This window comes from Tenrec ecaudatus, chromosome 12 (assembly GCF_050624435.1).
Source record: "Tenrec ecaudatus isolate mTenEca1 chromosome 12, mTenEca1.hap1, whole genome shotgun sequence".
Taxonomy (NCBI): Eukaryota; Metazoa; Chordata; class Mammalia; order Afrosoricida; family Tenrecidae; genus Tenrec; species Tenrec ecaudatus.
In genome coordinates, this window is record NC_134541.1 from 129,773,335 (window position 1) to 129,790,021 (window position 16,687).

Below are 16,687 nucleotides of genomic sequence, written 5' to 3' on the forward strand. Positions count from 1 at the left end.
CACAGTGAGCAGGTTTCAGCGGAGCTTCCAGACTAAGGACAGACAGTGAAGAAGGAATTGGCTCCGAACTTTAGAGGAAAAAGCTGCTGAAAACCTTGTGCATATAGGGCTCCTTCTAGTCCCCAGGATGGGGAATGGGTGCAAAGGCCAGCTATATAGCACACCTGTCTTTTCTACCAGTGGGATTGATGCCTCTCTTCCATCTCACGGGGTACCTCTGACTAAGTTGACCTGTTGCTCAAGGTAAGTCCCTTAGCCAGCCAGTCTTCCACACCTACCTACGCCCTGTTCACCCTCAAATTCTGCCCCTCCACCTAGCCCCTCTCCTCAACATTGAATCAGTGTCCTTTTGCTCTCAGCAAGCAGGTGGCCTCATTGACAGTTGGGAGGGGGTATAGGCAGAGTCAGGGGAGAAGGGCTTGTTCACAGTCACCCCATTGCATTGAGCCTCCCTAGGAGGAGAATTCAGGGCTTTACTGCCCAAGTCAAAGCAGAAGCTCAGGTGGAAGATGGGATGTGCCTGAGCCTACTTGCTCGAATGGGAATGGGCTGCCTCTGAGCAGACGGACACCCGACTGCATGACACTGGCATCCTGAGAGTGAACCATCTTTTATTAGGTGGAGGGGAGCCACAGGTCAGGGAGGGGTGGTGGCATTTTCCCGGCCGTGCACTCGGCAGAGCAGGGAGGGTGAGGCCTGGGTTAGAGGAAGGTGAGGTGAGCATCAGCAGGGACACCACAGCTCTCCTTGTGCTCCTCAAACAGACGGTCCAGGGCCTTCAAGTAGAGTGTGTGGTAGTGGTCGATGTCTTCCTCCGTGGGGTGGAGGACCTGGGGGACATCGATGGGGCGGCCCACTGGGGAGAGAGGGAGGCAGCTGCTGAGCCCAGAGCCCTCTGATGCCCAGGACACTGAGGGTAGCTTGCCTTAGGAGAAGAGTACTCACCCACCGTGGTGATGGGCCTGTGGAACGGCATGAAGCCCCAGGAGGTGGCCGAGAAGAGACTCTGGCCAAAGAAGATGCAAGGAGCATAGCCCACCACTTTCTTGAAGGTCATCTGGCAGGAGTACTGCCAGGAGTCGGCAGGAAAAGTCTTGACGTTGAAGATATCATTCTCTCCGAAAGAGTAGATGGGTACCAGGGAGGCCCTTGGGAGGAGAGGAGAGAGGCATGAGGCTGGTGGCTGGTGCCTGAGCTGCTTCATAGGCTCAGTTGCTGCTTCCCAAGACCACTGAAGCCACACCAAAGAGGGCGTCCACCTCTGGCCACCATTCCAGATCCTGCAGAATGGGTTCACCTTTCTTGAGACTCAATGATGCACTGAAAATGGTACTTTTCTCATTTCGCCTTGACAACATGACATGCTTGCCAGGCAGCACGTGTGTAACTTCCCCTGGTAGGAAACATGGCCTAAGGCTTGCCTCTGTGGTAGTGCCAGGGACTTGAACTCTGGACTTCCTGGGTCCCTGTTTTGGGCACTCTAACCTTGCCTCTTTCCGATGCACAGATATGGGGTGGGGTGGGCAGAGGTTGCGCACCGTGTTTGGCACAGTGTGAGCCCTCAATCACGGAGGTGGACATTCTCCCTTCCTGTATGGCCCTTCAGCGGGACCCAGGTGAAAGCTCCAGCATCTTCCACTGACCCCGGGGGACATCAGAGCCACTCACCCGTGCTGCAGCGCAAGGCGCACGAAGCCTTTGCGATTCAGGAGATTAAGACTGTGCTGGTCTGGGCTCGAGTACAGCATCTCCTGGGCACCCCCGACGACGATGACCACGAGCTGGCCGCAGGGGTTGTGGGACAGGATATAGTCCAGGTTCTGGCGGTCCACAGAACAGTATCCTGTAGCAGTGGTGGTGGTGGTGGTGGGGGGGTGTGGTCGTTGATGGAGTTGGATACAGAAAGCAGTCACCACCAGCACAGAGGCGCCTGAGTGGCTCCACTGTATGGGAAGGGAGAGCTCCCACTTTTGTCCCATACCCCCTCATGCTACTAGGTGTCAGCCTCTAGTCCACGTGCCCACACCAGATCACCTCATCCACTCAAAGCCCGTGAATGGAGTGGTGCTGGTGGGGCGTGACTCAACCCCTGAGTACTGACTTCTCTTCCCGCTCTTCCACCTCCACATCTCCCTCCTCTTCTTTCTCCTCCTCCTCCTCCCCCTCCTCCTCATCTTCCACGTCCTCTTTGCTCACCAGAAAACATGAGAAAGTCACGGTAGATGGGGAGGCGGAAGAAGCCTGCCAACGTGGCAAGGAAGGGCCGGAGCCCAGGGAACTGCTGGGAGAAGGCGTTGCTCTCTGTGCAGAAATTGCAGCTGTACCCGATGCACATGATCCCGTGGGGGTGGGCGCCCATCACATAATTGCGGTCCGGGGGCAACTCGGCTGTTTTCACCAGCTGTGGGTGTTCCGGCAGGATTGGGGAGAGAGAGGCAAAGGGAACGTCACCCTGGGAAAAGGTAGGCCTCCACCTCAGTGGACCTCCAAGTGTAAGGTCCTGGGAGGGGCCAGAAGATGTCTGTGTGCCCCCTCCCCACTGCTCCTGCCTAGACCATCTGACCAGTCACCTTGATAGGAAAATAATCTCTGAGGTACTTCCAAATTGTCCGATTCCTCATCCACGTGGAGCATCTTCCACCTGGGATCACAGGTCACAGAAGTTGTCATGTCAGAGTCCTCCCAGGCTCCTGTCCTGCCAGTTTTTGCTGGAGTCCGGGTGGCACTGTCCGAAACTCACCTTGGTTGGGCGTGTCCCAGTCCAGGTAGAGCCAGGCAAAGTAGAGAAGGGAGATGGGCCAGAGCGAGGTGAAGAGGAGGAGGAAGAGCAGGAGGGTGCAGAAGGTGCCTGGGTGAGAGGGAATGAGGAATGAGCTCCCTAAGAGCTCTGGGCTCCCTTGGCCTGTAGGGTGAGGACAACTGGTGGCCCTCCCTCCAGTCCCAGACCCCCGAGCCTCTCCCATTCTGCTCACCCATGAAAAGCAATGTGGTCACATAGTGCCAGACCAACGCTGATTCCAGCCACTGCCTTCCTGGAATTTTCATGGTGGGGATGGTCGTGGGAGCCGAGGAAACCTCCATCCCAGGGCCTCCTGTCTTCCTTGCGGCTCAGGTGCAATAAGGCCTGCAAGCGAGAGCTTTGAAGCCTGCCCTCGGTAATGTTTTCTGGGCCTGGAAGCCTGGCTTTCCCTGTGCCTGTGAGTTGGCGAGTGGCTGTGGCCCTGAGATTCGTGGACCGGAGGACAGAAGGCTACAGACTCCTCCCTGGAACGGATATTTGAACTTCTCCCTATCAGTGGTCTAGCCTGGCCCCTGGGTGGGGCCTGGGAAGGCGTGTTCGAGCGAGGGGCAGTCCCTGGGTGCTGGAGAGATTGGTGTGGCGAAGGGGCATTGGAACTTACCCAGTGTGCCCCAGCAGGGCCAGGTGTGTGTGTATGGATGGGTGGGCACACAAATGCCAGCGAGATGATTCTTCCCCAGCCTGTCTGAACCTAAACCTGTTTGCAAGTCGCAGTGAGGGTCCAGGCCATAGGGGCCAGGTGCTGGAGTGCGCCTGGTACTGACCTGAACCTGATGTGGTACTGGCCTACGCGCGCGCGCGCGCACACACACACACACACACACACACACACACACACACACACACAATGAGTGTGCTTGCCTGGTTCCCCTTCTTTATTTTACTCCCTGGACACCTGGGATAGAGGGTGGGGGCAGCAGGTCAGTTTAGGAGGGGATGAGGTGGCTGCTTGCAGGGCCACCTTAGCGCTCCTGCAAGAGGTGCGTCAGTCCCTGCTTGTGGGGTGCCAACACGTGTCCACCTGCAAGGCTGCATGGGGACGAGCCCCCACTGCAGGCAGGAGACAAGCCACGGGCGATGGTTGCCCACTGCCCGCTCAGCGGGACCTGGGCCTGTGCACTGCAGAGAGGTGAGTTGAGGCTGTGTGCTCAGCAGCTGGTCCTGGCAACTGTGGAAGAGCCAGGGTCCATGCACAGCAGCGCCAGCAGCCAGGAGCACTGCCTGTTGGCGGCCTCCAGGGAAAGTTCTTTCTCTCAGAGCTAGAAGCCCTGCACCAGCAAGGACTGGAGAGGAAATGCCCAAGGGGAACACAGGCTACCCAACCCTGCCCAACCACCCCTCCCTGGGGCAACCTGGGCACCCAGCCCTCGCCATGTTCTGTTGCCAACTGGATCTGAACACTCAGTGGTCAGGGTTTTGCCTGCAGCGCCTCTCAGGACACTCCCAGGGCCAGGAAAGGCCACCTGGCTGCCAGGCCTAGAGGGCAAGTAGGACGTGCTGGCTTGGTCTGAAGAGGGGTTGGGGTACGGGGCTGAGAAACTGGACTCCTGGGTCTTGGAGTGGGCGAGCGTGCATCATTGGTAATTTGGGGGACCAGGATAATCAACTTACCTCCATCTCCAGTGGAGGAGGCGAGGGGTCTGAGACCCAGTGGCCCCCCTCCCCACCCCCACTTCACCAGTAGGCGCACAAGATGGGAAGGTGGAACCAACAGGGCAGCATGAGCATGGCCTCCATGCAGAAGTTATCGAAGGCCCTGAGCACCAGGATGCCGCGAGGGTGGAAACCGAAGAAGAGGTGGTATGGAGAAGGACCCCGCTCTGTGGTCTTGAGGAGCTGGGGGGACCCGAGGCAGGGGCAGTGCCAGGCCATAAAGCTCCTTCCTCTGCCCACTCCTTCCCACAGGCCACGTGCTTTATAGAGAGTGTCTAGCAGTATACAGGGAGCCCTGGTGGCGCAGTGGGTTACGCTGGGCCCTACTAACCGCAAAGTCAGCAGTTTGAAGCCACCACTCGCTATTTGAGAGAATGGCTAGGTTTTCTACTCCAGTAAAGATATATCATCTCAAAACCCCACGGGGGGAGTTCCTCCCTGTCCTATCAGGTCCCTATGAATCGGGATCGACTTGATGTCAGTGAGTTTGGGGTTTTCTTGAGTTAGCGGCATACAAGAATATACGCCTTCCAACGGGCCCTGGGAATTATAGGTGAGTGCCTAGTATATAATTTCTTTTCAATAAGACCCTTAGCCTGCCGCACTCCGCAAGGTCAGCATTTGCAAACACAAGCCGCCCAAGGAAGAAAGATGGAGCTTTCTACGCTCGTACAGAGTTACAGTACAGGCAATCCACAGCGGCAGTGCTACCCAGTCCCATAGGGGCAGGATCAACGAGATGACAATGGTTATCCATTGGGCTGCCATCCTCATGGTCTGCAGTTTGGAACCCCCAGCAGCTGTGCCGGAGAAAGACTCCACTCCAATAAAGAGCTGGCTTCAACTCGATAGCAGTGAGATTGGTTTCAGTTCAAGAATGCTTTCTCTGAAGGTTCACAGCCTGAACAATTCCAGCTTTCTTACCCATCAGATCTCCACCATGGTCTGAGTGGTCAAACGTAAAATGGAAACTGACTTACAGTCTTTGTGACACACAAGTTAGTTTCCAAAAGAAGAGAAAAGAATGTCTTCACTCTTTCCATTAAAAACGGTAAATAAACTAAGTAGCTAAAAAAAATCCACTTCATTTGACCATGACCATAACTCTAAGAATCAAATCTATGAGGGAAAACCTGGGTCAGCATCCTGGGAGCACTGTGTTGCAGTGGTGACGTGTTGTGTTTGGTTATGATGTGCTGCATGGTTGGCAGTTTGAAACCAACAGCGGCTCTGCAGGAGAAAGACTGAGCTCTCTACTCTCATCAACAGTTAGAGTCTCAGAAACCCACAGTCTCAGAAACTCCATGGCAGTGAGCTGGGTTTTGGGGTGGTGCTGTCAGATAAGCATTGCATGAATGTCAGGTAACGCGTGTGGTTCGAGCCCACCAGCAGCTCTGCTGGAGAAAGATGAGTCTGTCTGCTTCTGTCATGATTTACAACCACGGAACCACCCCATAGAGTCACTGTCAGTGGAATGGACCAGATGGCAGTGGGTTTGGTGTGATTCGCCCCCTGGTGGAGCTGGTGGGTAGTGCTGGTTGTCCAACCTCAAGTATTTCCCACCCACCCACCCTTCTCCAAGGCAGAAGACTGACTCACATGGTGGCTATGATTTGAAGCCCACTGGATAGCAGTGTTTTCTTTCCCTTCCCTTTCTTTATTTGTTTTTGTGAACAAGCATGGAATGCCTTAAGCACCCTACACTGTTTGCCTGGGGGCAGGGGAAAGGAGATTGCCAGGTGCTTTGTTTCCCAAGGCTGCATGGACTTGCTGAGACCCAAAAAGGGAAGACTTGGCAGGACAGTGGCCACTTAGTGGTCCTGGCTTAAGAGACCAGAGGAGGCCTTTTACTGTGGAGGGAACCAGGTAGTGTTACCCGCTCACAGCTCTTACACATTCCCAGGTTTGGCCTCAATCGCCTGTCCTTGACTCCTGGTCCAACCACTAGTTTTTGTCCCCTTGACCGACCCCATACTAATCCACATCAGCTCAGCAGGGAAGGGTTAATGATTATCAGAGTTCACAAGGTATAAGGAAAATGACCAATGGTGAGGTCTTGGGGTCAGGAAGATGGTCACTCCAACTCTGTGGAGGTCAGGTCTTTGGGCCTCTGTGAGGAGTCTGCAGGCAGCCAGCAGTCCGGAAACCGACTTGCCTGGGCAGAGTCTCCTGTGAATGGCCGGCCCCTTGGTTGCAATGAGAACAGCTCAGAGACCCCTTAGTCAGTGGTGGGCCCTGAAACTGGAGGGGCTGCAAAAAGTTTACTTACCAGGCACCAAAAAAGGTAGGTCCTGTATGAGAACCCCCAGAATGGAAGGCTTGCAGAGAAAGGCCAAGGATTGGTGGGGAACACACCCTGTGGCAGCCGGTGCTTTTTCCAGGCCCAGGATTGTAACACATTGCCTTTCTTCATGCACACATTTCAGTCAAGGGTCTCAGGGGACAAGCTCCTACAGGGAAATATTTCTGCTTCATTCATACCTATCACAGTGGCTCTTTGAATAAGGTCGCCTCCCCACTGGCTGTCAGCAACAAGAGGCCAAGTCTCCTCCTCCACACAGTGGACCCCTTGCCTCTGCAGGTGACAGATATTCACTAAATGGGTAGGGGGTCTGGAGGAGGCAGGGTCAATCAGTTTCCAGTGTCCATCAGTGCTCAGCCTGGCCACAGGCTAGCCTGCTGGCTTCCCCTTCCAGGGATTTGGTCAAGAGCGCTAACGAAGAGGGGCTTTCTCACAACCCGCCTTGCCCCATTTCCATCCACAAGGCATATTAGGTGTGCGTGTGTGCGTGGCTGGGAGAAGTCAATGGGTGGTGGAAATAAAACCCCAAAGAAATGCTCAGGTTACACCAGAAGGCACCAGCCCAGGGGTCAGCCTCACGTGCCAGGTAGGGCGGCTTCGCAAGGGAGGTGGTTTATCAGCAGGAGAGAGGGAGGAAGGAGAGGGTTATAAAAACAATAACAAGCAAAGAATGGAAATTGGCAAGTGTTGGGCGGATGTGCAGATAGTCACACTTAGTGCCCACTTGGTAAAAGGGTGAATCCTCTGGAAAACAGTTTGCTGGAGCCTCACAGTTTCAACCTTGCTTGAGCATCTGATCCAGCAAGACCCAAGGGGCCCAGGTGGCACAAACAAGCTAAGCACTTGACTGCAACGGGAAGACTAAGGGTTCAAAGCCCCCAGTCACCACCTCCCCATGAGAAAGACTGGCCTGCTGCTCTGGTAGAGATGGCACTCACAAAAACCCTAGTGGGGCAGTTCTCCTCTGTCCCAGGGAGTGGCTGTGCACCGGCACCTAACAGCAGTCATCAACCTTACACACCCAGCAGCGTGAAAAGCAGGGCTCCCAAGAGGTTCTTGTACACCAGTGTTCACAGCAGCCTGACTCCCAGTAACCCAATGGTGGGAACAAGGGGTCAACAGGAGAATGTCTAAGCTATGCGAGGTCCATTCATAAAGACGCATTCTGTTGTTAGCTGCTGTCCAGTTGATTCCGTCCCACAGAGAGCCTCTGAAACACTCACTGTCTGATTCGGCACCTTCCTCACAATTGTTCCTGTGCTTGATTGAGCCCATGGTTACAAGCCACTGTGCCAATCCATTTTATTGAGAGCCTTCCTCTTTTCCACGGGCCTCTAGCTTACCAAGCAGGATGACCTTTCCCAGGGCCTGGGCTCTCCTGGTAACCTGTTCCTAGGTCTTTTCATGAAGTCTTGACATCCGGGCATCTGAAGAGCATTCTGATGTTCAGACAGGGCAAGATATGACAAAATAATAGTTTATAAATTATCAAGGGGTCATGAGGGAGAGGGTAGGTGGGAGGGAGGGGAAAAATAGGACCTTATGCAAAGGGCTTAAGTGGAGAGCAAATGCTTTCAAAATGATGAGGGCAAAGAATGAACAGATGTGCTTAACACAATTCATGTATGTATGCATTGTTATAGGAGTTGTATGAGCCCCTAATAAAATGTATATATTTTTTAAAAAAGAGAATTCTGGCTGGACTTCTTCCAAGACAGACGTCCGTTCTATTGGCTGTCCAGGGTACACTCAACACACTTTGTCAGCACCAAGCATATCAGTTCTTTTTGTCTCCATGATTCCATGTCTGACTTTACATGCATGTGAGGTGATTGAAAGTACCATGGCTTGTGTCCTGCGTACTTTAGTTCTCAAAGTAACTTCTCAGCTTTCCTGCACTCAAAAGAGCTCTTGTGCAAGCAAGAGCAAATCTTTCACAACTTCAGTCTTTCCTCTGTGTATCCTGCTGTTATCTGTTGGTCTGCTTGTGGGGATTTCGTTTTCTTTCTTTTTTTTTGAGTTGGTGTTCTTGACATTGAGTTGTAATCCATCTAAGGCTGCAATCCTTGACCTTCATCAGCAAGTGTTTCAAGTCCTTCCTCACTTTCATCAAGCATGGTTGTGTCCTCTGCGAAGATCAGGTGTACTGCAAGTTGTTAATAAGCCTTCCCCCAATGCTGGGGCCACATTTCCATCCATATCAAACCAGCCTCTCTGAGGAATTTGCTCAGTATGCAGATTGAGTGAGTATGGTGAGAGGATGCAACCCTGGACATGCAGCTTCCCTTACACCATGCAGTGTTCCCTTGTTCCGTTCCCACAACTGCCTCTTGGTCCATGCGTAAGTTCTGAATGAGCACAATGAAGAGTTCTGGAATTCCCATTCTTCTCAAGGCAATCCATGGTTTGGGAATATATACACAGTCCAATGCCTTGGCATAGTCAATACAACCCAAGTAAACATTTCTTTTGTTTTCAGCCAACATCCATCTGACATGAGCAATGATATCTCTTGTTCCATGTCCTCTTCTTAGTCCGGCCAGAACCTCTCGGTGCTCCCTGTGGATGCACTGCTACAACGTTTGCTGGATGATCTTCAGCACAATTTTACTTCCATGTGATATCAATGATATTGTTCTAAAATTTGAGCACTCTGTTGGGGCATCTCTCTTTGGAATGGGTACAACATGTTCTCTTACAGTCATTTGGCCAAGTAGCTGTCTTCGAATTTCCCTGGCATTGGCCAGTGAGTCCTTCCAGGGCTTGATCAGCTTGCTGAAACACATTTCAATTGATGTTCTCTGGATCCCTGGGGCCATGTTTTTGGCTAACACCTTGAGGAGAATTTGAACTTCTTCCTTCAGCACCATTGGTTTTTGTTCACGTGCTACCTCCTGAAATGGTGGAATGTCAGCTAGTTCTCTTTGGTATAGTGACTCTGTGTATTCTTTCCATGTTCTCTTGAACATTCAGTATTTTGCCCCTACAATCATACAGCATGTCAACTCAAGGCTTGATTTCTTCCTCAATTCTTTTGGTGTCAGATATGCTGAGCAGACTCTTCCTTTCTGCTTGTCTTACTCTCGGTCTGTACACACTCAATGTTTGACTTTGTCTCCTAGAGCTGACCTTTGAAATGTTCTGTTTGGCTCTTTGATTTCATCCTTTCATCCATTTGCCTTAACTACTCTATGATTGAGAGCAACTTTCAGAGTCTCTTCTGACATCCACTTTGATCTCTTCTTTCTGTCTCGTTATATCAATGGCCTTATGCTGTCTTCATGAAGTCCTCCCACAGCTCATCAGGTCTTCTGTCTTTAGTATTCAGTGCAGTAAATCTGCTCTTGAGATGTTCTCTCAATTCAAGTGTTCTAGACTCAAGGTCATATTTTGCCTCTTGTGCACTTGTTTTAATTTTCCCGAGCCTTGATCTGAGCTTACATATGAGCAATTGATGGTCTGTTCCACAGTCAGCCCCTTGTCTGGTTTTAGTACCTGATATTCAGCTTCTCCATCCTGACTTCCCACAGACGCAACCAGTTTGCTTTCTGTGTATTCCATCGGGGGAAGTTTATGTGTATAGTTGCCTTTTGCGTTGATGAAAGGGTATTTACTATGAACAAGTTGTTGGTCTGGCATCGCCAGCATGGTTTCTATTACCAAGACCATATTTCCCAACTACTGGTCTTTCCTCTGTTTCCAATGTTTGCATTCCATTGCACAATAATTATCAATGCATCTTGATTGCATGTTTAATATCAGACTGAAGACAGTAGAATTCTCTATTTCTTCATCACTAGTTTTTATGGTGGGCAGATAAATTTCTTTAGCTGTATTGATTCGATTTCCTTGAAGGCAGATAGATACAATCCTATCACAGATAGCACTAGAATTCACCACTGATTTTGCATTGTGTTTATTTTTTCAACGTTTTATTAGGGGCTCATACAACTCTTATCACCATCCATACATACATCAATTGTGTAAAGCACATCTGTACATTCAATGCCCTCATCATTTTCAAAGCATTTTCTCTCCACTGAAGCCCTTTGCATCAGGTCCTCTTTTTTCCCCTCCCTCCCCGCTTGCCGCTCCCCTCCCTCATGAGCCCTTGATAATTTATAAATTATTATTTTGTCATATCTTGCCCTGTCCAATGTCCCACTTCACCCCCTTTTCTGTTGTGTGTCTACCAGGGAGGAGGTCACGTGTAGATTTCTGTAATTGATTCTTTCCAACCCACTCTCCTTGTACCCTCCCAGTATCACCACTCACACCCCAGGTCCTGAACGTATCATAAGTCCTGGATTCTCTGTACCTCCAGCTCATTTTTGCACCAGTGTACCTCCTCTGCTTTATCCAGACTTGCAAGGTAGAATTCAGATCATGATAGGGGGGAGGGAGCATTTAGGAACTAGAGGAAAGCACACTGTCTGACTCACCTCCTCCCCTATACTCCTCTGCAAGGGTTCCCAGTGGCTGACAGATGGTCTTTGGGTCTCCACTCTGGGTCTCCACTTCCCCCTTCATTCATTATAGTAAGATTTTTTTGGATTGATGATTCCTTATACCTGATCCCTTTGACAATTCTGGTGGCACAGGCTGGTGTTCTTCTTCCATGTGGGCTTGGTTGCTTCTGAGCTAGATGGCCGCTTGTTTACCTTCAAACCTTTAAGACCCCAGACACTATCTCTTTTGATAGCCGGGCACCATCAACTTTCTTCACCACATTTGCTTATGCACCCGCTTTGTCTTCAGCAGTTGTGTCGAGAGGGTGAGCATCATAGAATGCCAATTTAATAGAAGAAAGTACTATTGCATTGAGGGAGTACTTAAGTGGAGACCCATTGTCCTTCCGCTACCGTAATACTAAACCTATAAATATAGGCACATAGATCTATTTCCCCATCCATATATATATATATATATATATATGCATATGTACATGTCCTTGTCTAGACCTCTATAAATGCCCTTTGCGTCCAATTCTTTCATCTATTTCATTTGATTTTCCTCCTGTCCCATTATCATGCTCTTAGTCGGTCACTCTTTATGGAGTAGAAATCCTCATCTTTCTCTCAGAGAGCGGAGGGACATTTACAACTGATGATCTTGCATTTAACAACTCAACACGTAAGCCCTCCATCCCTGGTGCTACCTAATCCAGCACCCATCTTGGGAAGGAGTTGTTCAAAGGGGCTAAGGCTTCATTTGAAGGAAGGTACAGATTCCAGGGTGCAGGTCGATGACAATTTCCCATCAGTTCACGGACCTCAGACTCATAGACCCCACACCCAAAGGCCCAGTCCGAGGAGTTCAGGCATCAGGACTGAGGTCCCAAGTGACAGGAATTCTGAGGGGAATGCAAAGATGAAGTGCACATCTATGAGTTATTCTTGGGGGCTTCTATCTCAAGGATTCCATTCATTTGGAAGGAAATTGAACAATCAGCTTGCCTGTTAGGCTGAGTTTGGCTGGGATAGGTCAGGCCTCACACCTTGATCAACGCTGGAAGCCCTGACAGAAAGCAGCAAGTTGAAGCCAAATGAACCCTAGGTCAAAACTCAGAGCTTAGAACCTGTCCACCCAGTTCCAACCTGCACCTGCTGCCTCATTACCTAGAAAGATGCTGCATGTATGTCTTGGTGCTGCAACAGTGACCACGTCTTGGGAGCAGAAGTAGGATAGCTAGGACACAGTTGTTGTGCTTGGCCTGCAAACACAAGGGCAGCAGCTCAAAGCCACCAGCCACCCCTAGGGAGAAAGAGTGGGACTTCCTACTCCCATAGACATGGATATTCTACCCTGTCCGGTGAGCCAAAATGGACTTATTAGAATAAGAGTTGGGGACATGACTGTGAAGGGGGTGCACGTTTCATGGGAGGTGTTGCACAGAAGCTGAGTTTGAGTTGAGGATCACACGTGGGTGAGACCAAACCTGGCTCTTAGTACCACGCCGTGGCTTTGAATTTGTGTAGCCAGGTCTCTAACTTCCTTCATCATTGCCTAAGGCACATCCAAACCCAAACCAAAGTCACTGTCATGGAGTCAATGGATACTCACGGTGACACTACAGGAGAGGGGAGAACTGCCCCCTGTGGGTTTCTGAGCATGTCCCTATTCACAGGACTACACCTTATTCAGCTGGCCATCGTATTTTGGCGAGATTTATCCAGTGGGCACAACTAAAAATCTGAGCATGTGCCAAGACCTGGAAGCCTTGAAGCTACCCCACGTCTTCTTACTGCCACTTTTGGAACCTCCATTTCCCCTTATGTAACTTGTGACTACCAAGTTTGCAGTTGATTTCATTTTATTGTGCAAGAGCATTAAAATGAAAGGCCTGGCAGAGCAAAGCCGCTGAGAGAGGTCAGAGGACAAACTTCCTTCCATTGTCCTCTACTCCTCTTCTTCTGTGACTGAGAGAATAGTGCTCCGCCCTCGGGACTGGATCATTCTAATTTAAGGCTATGCTGAAACGACTTCCTGCTCAGAAGGAAGGCTCACACCTGATTCAGGACAAAGTTAGAGCTTATGGATAAATAAACGATAAAGATGTTCCCAAAAGAGAATGAGGAGAATGTCCCCCTAGGAGGGATTTGGGTCGACAGTTCATTGGTGTGGAAAGTCTGTGATGGAAACCAGATGAACTCACAAGCAAAGTTTACCTGTGACTCATATGTAACTCAGGTGTAATCCCCAGTGCTTCTAGCTCATGTGTAACTCATAGCCCTCCTGGCTCATCTGTAATCCCTAGTCTTCCTGTACAAATCAATCTCTTTCTCCACTTTTTGGACTTTGGAACACTTAGTATTTTACCAGTTTGGCTGCTTCCAACCCAACAACAACAACAACAACAATTCTATTGTTTCTCGCTTTATAGGAATTCTACTGACATGCTACCCTTGGACATTACTTAACTGTGCATGCAACCTAGAGAACTGTGTAATCACACATGCACAACTCAACCATACCCTCACGCGTGTCTGCTGTGAGACGTGAGATGAGGTAAGCTCGTGTGGCAGGTCCTGTGAAGGAGCATCTGCATGTTTAGGTGAATTAGAACCGCGACCCAATACTGTTCGTTGCCAAGGGGTCTCTTCTGACCCATGGCAACCCCGTGCATATAGCACAGCAACCTAACTAAACAGAACACGGCCCCATTCTGAGCCATCCTCACCATAGCTCCTGGTGTTGCAGCCTCTGCGTCAATCCTCCGTGTCAAGGGCCTTCCTCTCTCTCGCCAGCCCTCTGCTTGACTAAGCATGATGTCCTTCTCTAGGGACTGGTCTCTCCTGACAGCATGTGCAAGGTCTGTGTGACATAGTCTCCCCAGATTTCTTCCAAGACCGATGGGTTTGTCATTTTAGTCATCCATGCACGTTCAATATTCTGCTCCAGCACCACTATGCAAATGCATCCTTTCTTCCTCCATTTCCTTTATTCAGGGACCCACTCTCACCTCCATCAGATGACATTGAAACACGATGGCTTGGGTCAGCCTCGCCTTAGTCTCCAAAGTAGCATCCTTGCTTGCCAAGACTCTAAAGAGATCTTGGGAAGCAGAGCTAGCCAGGGCAACACATCTTTGGATCTCTGATGACTACTTCCCTGAGCATTGATTATGATCCAGGCAAGACCAAATCGTCGACAACATCAATCATTTCTCCATTTTTCATGATGTGACCCGTTGGTCCAGTGGAGAGGATTTGGGTCTTCTTTACACGGAGTTGGGATCCATACTGACGACTGCAGTAATTGATCCTCATCAGCAAAGGCTTCAAGTCCTCCTCACTTTCAGCAGGCAAAGTTGTATCACTTGCATATTGCTGGTTATTAATAAGCCTTCCTCCCATCCTGATGCCACCTTCCTCTTCATGTAATCCAGCGTCTCTGATGATTTGCTCATAATACAGATTGAATAAGTACGGTGAGAAGATACAACCCTGACACACACTTTTCCTGATCTTTTAAAGCATTTTATTAGGGGCTCATACAACTCTCTTTTTAAAAATTATTTTATTGGGGGATCATACAATTTTAATCACTATCTATACATACATTTATTTTGTCAAGCGCATATGTATATATGTTGCCATCATCATTCTAAAAACATTTGCCTTCCACTTGAGCCCTTGGTATCAGCTCCTCATTTTCCCCCTACCTCCCCATTCCCCCCTACCTTATGAACGTAATTCATAAATTGTATTATTTTGTCATATGTTACTCAGTGTGACGTCTCCCCCTGCCCTCTTCTCTGTTGTCCATCCTCAGGGAGGAGGCTATACGTAGATTCTTGTAATCAGTTTCCCCTTTCTATCCCACATTTCCTCCACCCTCCAGGCATTGCCATTCTGACCACTGGTCCTGGAGGAGGCATCTGTCCTGGATTCCCTGTATTACCACTTGCTCTCTGTACCAATGTACATCCTGGTCTAGCCAGATTTGTAAGGTAGAATTGGCATCATGCTAGTGTGGGATTCGGGGCTGAAGAAGAATTTAAGGACTAAAGGAAAGTTATATGATTCCCCGTTGCTAGCCTACACCCTGACTGGCTCATCTCCTCCCCTAAACCCTTCAGTAAGGAGGTGTCTGGTTGGCTGCCGGTGGGCTTTGAGTCTCCACTCTGCACCTACACATTTACAATGATATCATTTTTTTCCCTTGATGCTTGATACCTGGTCCCTTCGAAAGCTCGTGGTCACACAGGGTGGTGTGTTTCATCCCTGTGGGCTTTGTTGCTTCTGAACTAGATGCCCACTTGTTTCTCTTTGAGCCTCCAAACCCCAGATGCTATATCTTTTGATAGCCGGGAACCATCAGCTTTCTTCACCACATTTGCTTAGGCACACATTTGTGTTCATTGATCAAATCAGGAAAGTGGGCACCCACTGATAAGATTTTTAGTTCTTTGATGTCTTAAGGGGCTCCTAAACTCTTATCACAATCCATACATACATCAATAGTGTAAAGCACATTTGTACATTCATTGCCCTCTTCATTCTCAAAACATTTGCTCTCCACCCACGCCATTGGGATCAGCTCCTCATTTTAATCCCTCCCTCCCATTTCTCCCCTCCCCCATGAACCCTTGCTAATTTACAAATTATTGTTTTGTCATATATTGCACTGTCTGAGGTCTACCTTCACCCACTTTTCTGTTGTCCATCCCCCAGCAGGGAGGTCATATTTAGATCCCTTTAATCGGTTCCCCCTTTCTAAACTACCCTCCCTCCACCCTCCCAGTATCGCCACTCACACCCCTGGTCCTGAAGCCATCATCTGACCTGGAATCCCAGTGTTTCCCGTTGCTGTCTGCATCTGTGTACATCCTCTGGCCTAGCCAGATTTGTAAGGTAGAATTGGGATCATGATCGTGGATGGGGAGGAAGCATTTAGGAACTAGAGGAAAGTTGCCTGTTTCATGGTTGCTACGTCGCACCCTGACTAGCTCATCTCCTCCCCAGTTCCTTCTGTAGGGGCATATCCGGAGGCCTACACTTACCCATGAATTTATTGATCCATCCATCTACTGTCTGTTCATCCACCTATTCATCCGTCCTTCCTTGTACCCACCCATGCATTTATCCTTGCGTCACTGTATCCATCCACCCGTCCCTCTGACATAGTTACCAGGCATGGCTTAGATGCTAGTCAACGAAGAAAACCATAGAGTTATGACAATGCCTTTTGTCAGCCTTCTGGACTGCACCATCTGGGTGCACAACATTAATAAGCCGCAGCACCCCAAATGCTGCGAGAGCCACAGGGTTCTTGCGTCCTGGTTGGAGGACCCCACCGGAGACTGTTCCTGAACATGAGGTTTAAGGGCAGGGAATAAGAGCGGGGAGAAGATTGGCACTGCTCCAGTAGGGGCGTGCCCACAGCACGTGGGGTGGCTCAGTGCCCACTGCCCACAGGACTCCAGGCTG

At 50.0% G+C, this 16,687-nt stretch overlaps 1 protein-coding gene across 1 annotated transcript; it reads right to left on the reverse strand.

Annotated features, from left to right (window-relative positions):
* Positions 1 to 701: 701 nt before the first annotated feature.
* Positions 702 to 10,316, reverse strand: LOC142422939 (2-acylglycerol O-acyltransferase 3-like). Its single transcript, XM_075528146.1, has 8 exons — positions 10,251 to 10,316; positions 4,513 to 4,636; positions 2,741 to 2,848; positions 2,571 to 2,641; positions 2,197 to 2,401; positions 1,669 to 1,843; positions 946 to 1,148; positions 702 to 856 (listed from the first exon to the last, which is right to left on the reverse strand). Exons 1-8 carry the CDS (start codon positions 10,314 to 10,316, stop codon positions 702 to 704), a joined length of 1,107 nt encoding a protein of 368 aa, XP_075384261.1.
* Between the last annotated feature and the right edge of the window lie 6,371 nt (positions 10,317 to 16,687).